Source organism: Notothenia coriiceps, unplaced genomic scaffold (genome assembly GCF_000735185.1).
Source record: "Notothenia coriiceps isolate Sejong01 unplaced genomic scaffold, NC01 NC01_scaffold00028105, whole genome shotgun sequence".
Taxonomy (NCBI): Eukaryota; Metazoa; Chordata; class Actinopteri; order Perciformes; family Nototheniidae; genus Notothenia; species Notothenia coriiceps.
In genome coordinates, this window is record NW_011360806.1 from 3,069 (window position 1) to 9,176 (window position 6,108).

At 39.1% G+C, this 6,108-nt stretch overlaps 1 protein-coding gene across 1 annotated transcript in view; it reads right to left on the reverse strand.

The window, feature by feature from the left end:
* Nucleotides 1-456: 456 nt before the first annotated feature.
* Nucleotides 457-6,108, reverse strand: part of LOC104957944 (ribonuclease inhibitor-like) — a gene marked incomplete at its 5' end in the record, with an annotated part of 7,031 nt that continues 1,379 nt past the window's right edge. Inside the window, 4 exons of the mRNA XM_010785620.1 lie at nucleotides 457-638; nucleotides 1,987-2,160; nucleotides 4,436-4,609; nucleotides 5,053-5,230. Coding sequence (XP_010783922.1) covers nucleotides 587-638; nucleotides 1,987-2,160; nucleotides 4,436-4,609; nucleotides 5,053-5,230 — 578 coding nt within the window. The remainder of the gene's footprint in view (nucleotides 639-1,986; nucleotides 2,161-4,435; nucleotides 4,610-5,052; nucleotides 5,231-6,108) is intronic.

Genomic DNA, 6,108 nt, shown 5'->3' on the forward strand with positions numbered 1-6,108 from the left:
CTCTCTGCACAGCTATAATTCGTTTTAGAGATATCACAACACATCTTAAAGGTTATATCTAATTAGACTTCATACAGACTACATGCATTCAATGGCACCAGGCAGAGCTCCTTTTAGAAATCAAAGGAAACATTTGATTGGACATTAATTAACCTGGGGTGAAAAACACAAAGTCTTTCAAGAGTTTCAAAATATTTCTTCTTGTCATTTTTCTGACTTTGTCATCAAAGACTTTGAGAGCGTTTCAAAGACAACAGTGCTTTGATTACAGAACGTCATCCCCCCAAACGCAGTATTAGGGGATGCCTGCGGACACTTGTGGAGACGGACACGGGTCAACAGGTAACCCCCCCGGACCTGAAAGAGAAATAGGGAAATCACAATAAATAAACTTCACACGGTACGACCTCTCACCTTTCTGTCTTCCTGTTCACCTGAGAGGAGAATTGAGAGAGAATGATGATGATAATAAAAACATGAAGAGAAACAGCCAAAATGATGAAGAGAGAAAAACAAGAATGTTGTTTTACTCTGAGGACATGCTCCATTAAAGAGTTTAATATCTTGATGAATGGAGGATATGGTTTCAGTACTCACAGTTCTTCTGGATCTTGGCTCTGATTGTCTCTCCTCTGATCCTGTAGGGATGAAAACAACCAAAAAGTTTTAGATCAAGCTTAAAATAAGTGTTTGTTCTTTGAGTTAGTCAGCTTCGGAGTCCTGATCTCATGCTTTACATCCCATCATATCTTCTCTGCAATCACTACGACTGACTGACATAGCTCTCAGCTGCATTACAGGAAGTAACCAGTCATTAGTTAAGAAACTAGAAACATCCCATAAAAAATAGACTACCTTTTCCTCTCTTCTGTAAAATCCCATTTGTCTGGTTGAAAGTTTTAGGACTGCCCCCAATTAGTCGACTAAACGTTAATCGGCTAAAAAAATATCGTTGACTAATTTCATCATTAGTCTATTAGTCGAACAAAAAAAAAGCTCCATCCGCTCTCTGCATGTGATTTGAGGAGTCAGCTGGAAACCCTCTGACTTCATTCAGAGCCGAGCCTGGTCATTAGGATAATTTTGTCGGGCAGGAAATCTAAAGTTTGGATCTTTCGGAGCGAGTAAAGTACGAGTCCCACAAGGTGACATGCAAGCTCCACAGAGAAAAAGTCTCCTCCGTATAATTATCCCGACAACGTGTGTTCCTTTCTCAGACTCGGAGAAAAACAGCAGCAGTGAGTCAGGCAGTAGCCTAGCTTTGTATCAACATACTGTATATAGACCTATAATATATAATCATTCTGACCTCAGAACACGATAAATTCAAGCTTTCTTTTCATGATGAGGGCTTAATGTCCGGAGGGATTTTTGCAGACGCTCATATTTTCAGTGTTTCCGTTTCCTCTGTAGTATTTATTGGGTTGTTATATTTAGATATGAATTATATAAACTAGAACTAAATGTTCAGTGTGTGTGTCCTCGTTGCTTGTTCACACACATTAAGTATCCTTACCGGAGCTTCTGCTGTTTATACCGTTGCGTCCGTGCACTGTGACTCTCATTCGCTTTCTACCGTAAGATTTAATTTATATTTCAAAGGTTTTATTTTATATTTTATGTGAAGCACAACGTACCATGCTGTTATAATAATGTTCTTTATCAGCCTTGGAAACTAAAACCATTTTGGGAGAAAAAAACTAATATATTAATAATCATAATATATCATAGACGTGAGTCGACTAATCGCCTGAATTGAAGACTATGAGTCGACCAGAGAAATCTGTAGTCGAGGGCAGCCCTAGAAAGTTGATTACTTACTAAATGGGGCTTTGCATGTTCGGCTGGCCTTCTATAGTTTATGGAAGAATGAAAAGACCTGCAGTCAGTGGGTAACATCACTGATCTGTTGTGATTCCCCAGTGAGAGAAAAACCTCCCTGTGTTTAATACAATACTGCTGAACCAGCAGAGACACCTTACTGACCTGATAGTCTCCAGTCTGCAGTCTGGACTCTCCAGAAGATCTCTCAGCAGCTTCACTCCGGAATCCTTCAGATTGTTCTCACTCAGGTCCAGATCTCTCAGATGGGAGGGGTTGGACTTCAGAGCTGAGATCAGAGCAGCACAGCTGATCTCTGACAACCTGCAGCTCTCCAATCTGAATTAAAAAAACATGATAATAAAAATTCAATTATAATCAGAGGTGTTGTCAGAACAAGTAAAGAAGCAGTGGTAACAATAAGAAAAGACGCAAAGAGTCACATCCAATAGAAATATATCAATCTATTTATTTTAAATGTGAAGCAGTCAGTTTATAATTTTAGCAGCCCTGTTGATAATTTTGAAACTGTAATTTGCAAAAGCCTCTGTGCAAGGCTTTGTCTTTCTATCTTTATAGCCAGAGGTGTAAAGTCACTAAGTACTAGAGATGGTCCGATCGATCGGCCGCCGATCATTATCGGCCGATATTCACTCAATAGTTTGATAGGTGCTCTCTATAAAGACCGATCAGGAGAGCCGATCATATGACCCAAAATACATGAGACTTTCTCTGTGCGCTGCTAAAGAAGCTCACCAAAATGGCTTCACCGGTCTTGCAGTTTTTCAAGGTGTCTGAAAAAGACAATAAAATAGCTATATGCGACGTGTGTGAAGCAGAAAGAGAGAGATCAGAGATCAGGATCAGCTGCTGCTGACGGAGACACGCAGCTCTGCATGATCACCCGCAGCTCCTCCCGCTGTGACGGACCTGCGAGCGGAGCAAAACTCAAGCCAGTTAAAGGAAAATCCTTGTATTTGGAGGAAACACTATGTGATTTATGGACTGACAAATTCTCTATTGCCCATTTGAACACCATTGTACGTCAACAGGACACTGTCTTTGAAGAACTGTTGAACAGGTTGCGTACAAGAGCTAAGAACACGTCGCTTTTTGCTATCTTGAAAAAGTGTGAAACCGGGGAAAGCTCTTCAGCGTTGCATATTTTTGCAACAAATACAAAAGTTAATGAGCACAATATTATACAGCTGTCAGCATCATGTCCAGAGAACCTTTGTGTGGAGGCACTGGATTATGAAAAAAGTCAAAAATCCAACCGTATGGAATTGAAAAGAGCGCACTTCAGAAATGTGTTCAAATCGTATTTACCTGAAAGGTTACTGTTAGGAAAGGGTGCACGAGTGATGTTGATCAAAATGATTGATGTGTCTGATGGCTTGGTAAACGGAGTCTGTGGGAATGTCGTAGACATTGTCAAGAATATCCACAACACATTTGTGAGCACTGTGTTTGTGAAATTTGATGATGAAAAGGTGGGAACAAACAGAAGGAAGCGTTTACATTCAACTAGTGAAAACCTTTTGGCTAGTCCCATAAACAGGGATGAGGAAAACACATCTAACTCACAGGTTTATCATTGCTTTGAGAAAAAAGATTATTAATTTATCCCTTTTATAAGTGTAGCTATGGTCATTTGTTCTGGGAATGTCATTTTCGAGCCTGAGACCTGGAAAACAGGCTCTGGGCTTAACAGGTTGAAGATATAAAGATATACTGTAACTGCACAGTCCAATAATCCCTAATTGTTGACATCATGTGTTTTTAAGTCCTCTAGGATCAACAAACGACATATCGCTAACTGGTTGATGCAGGAAGACGAGCCTTTAGAGAAATTATTATTATTATTATAAGCAGCATTATTATTATTCATCAATTTCACTCATCAATCCCCACTTGATCACTCTCAAGGAAATGCATGAACGTGTCCCATATTTCCTTAAATGTACTTACTTTCCTTTTGATCACATAAATGTTTCCAAAGCGAGAAAAACTATTTAATTATTACAATTGATTCACTTTTTATTTTATTATTATTATTTATTTTATTGTCAGTTATTTTATTTTTTTCTGGTCTTGTCAGCTGGTAGGTCTTTGGTTTTTTGCCACTTGGTTGGTTACGTATTAGTAAGTAAAATGGTGTATATTATGCATGGATTGCCAACTCATTTGTACATGTCTTATCAGTATTTGTGGATGTCATTGTTTGTGCCTGTAAAAAAGGAAAAACTCAATAAAGATATTGTTTGAAAAAAACAAACAATCCCTGCACATCAGGTTCTCTGACAGTGAGTTCTGCTCTGAGTATCTGAGTTTCCCGTTCTAACAGCGCTCCGGGTTCAGCAGCAGTTAGACCGTCATCCCGGAGCAGCGGAGTTTAGCCGACAGAGCCGACAGGAAGAGTGGAGCACAGAGCTCAGGAACCATTAAAAAAGAACACCCTGCGCGTCATGATGGCAGAGAACAGCTCTCAGATTACTTGGGGTCCCGGACCCGGATTATTTATGGGTTCGAGTTATTAATGTACCTAAATTAGGTTAAATTACAAACTGAACGCATGAGATCTCCCGCAGTAACAGAGAGTAAGTGAAGTGACCTGAGAGTCTCCAGTCTGCAGTCTGGACTCTCCAGAAGATCTCTCAGCAGCTCCACTCCTGAATCCTTCAGATTGTTCTCACTCAGGTTCAGATCTCTCAGGTGGGAGGGGTTGGACTTCAGAGCTGAGATCAGAGCAGCACAGCTGATCTCTGACAACCTGCAGCTCTCCAGACTGAATTAAGAAAACATGATGAGGATAAACATTTTTTATAATCCAGTCAGATGTTCAGGTCTGAAATGTGTAGCTCAACATTATATCAGCTTTCTGTTTATTATCTGTGAAAACACGTCTAAATGATGGGAACACAAACATTTCTATGTCAGAAAGTAAACTTTATGTAAAAATAATATTAGTTCAGAGGACCTTCTTTATTCAGACCATTTACTAAATATTGAAAACATACATTTACTTAAACGACTAACAGTGGAAGAATAATAGTTTCTTTAGGAAACAATCAACTGTTATGATGAATGCAGACTATATTTAGGGAATTACAAATATGAGCAAAACATTTACAAAAGTATGGATGTAATATATTTATGTACAAGGATCAGGTTGAATAACTAAGGAAACATGTGAGATCTCCAGCAGTAACAGAGAGTCAGTGAACTGACCTGAGAGTCTTCAGTCTGCAGTCTGGACTCTCCAGAAGATCTCTCAGCAGCTTCACTCCTGAATCCTGCAGAACGTTGTCACTCAGGTTCAGATCTCTCAGGTGGGAGGAGTTGGACTTCAGAGCTGAGATCAGAGCAGAACAGCTGATCTCTGACAAACTGCAGCTCTCCAGTCTGAATAAAGAAAATATGATGTAACTTTAGAAAACAATGTTCCTGTTTGAAATAACTCCAGGTTTAATAATCTGATCAGAGTTAAACAGGGTTTTAATGTCAGCAATGACGTAGAAACAACCATTGATAATCTGGAACTTTAACTTTGATCAGATCTTTAACAACTCCTTCATCTCCCTCACAGCTCATCAGTACTGACAGCATCTCCACTGACTCATGGAGCACAGAGTGAGTCTGTGGAAGCTCAAACACTCCCTCACACATTCACCTTCTCTTTGTTTTTCTGATGAATAATCAGTAATTAGCAAAAGTGAAAAAAATAATTAAAATGTCTTTGTTCTCAGGCAAATTCAGAAAATCATAAACACAATAGGGGTTTCACCAACTAATCGACTAGTCGACTAGTCGACTACCTTTACCACTAGTCGGCACTGTAGGCCCTAGTCTAAGGTGACCAGATTTTCAAATTAAAACCGGGGACATTTTGAGTTTTGTGGTCAATATATCATTAACATATCCAATTTTCTTCACTGTTAAAGAAAAAAGGGGGACAGTTCTGGTTCAATGTAATTCGAACATTTTAACTGTTGGATACAAACAGAAGGACGATAGCTCATATATGAGACTTCAAAGGTCTTTTATTTTGAAACTGTACATCAGATTGTCCAGATTCTTTCTGAGTGACAAGATGGGGTGTCCTGCTGTCACCCTGGAGTGAAATAAGTCTTTGATCATTTAACAGTTTTTTATTTATTCTTGTATAAAAACAGAAGGACGATAGCCCATATATGAAATTTCAAAAGTATTTTATTTTGAAATTCTTCATCAGATTGTCCTGATTTTCTCTGATTGACTAGATGGGGTCTCCTGCTATCACCCTGA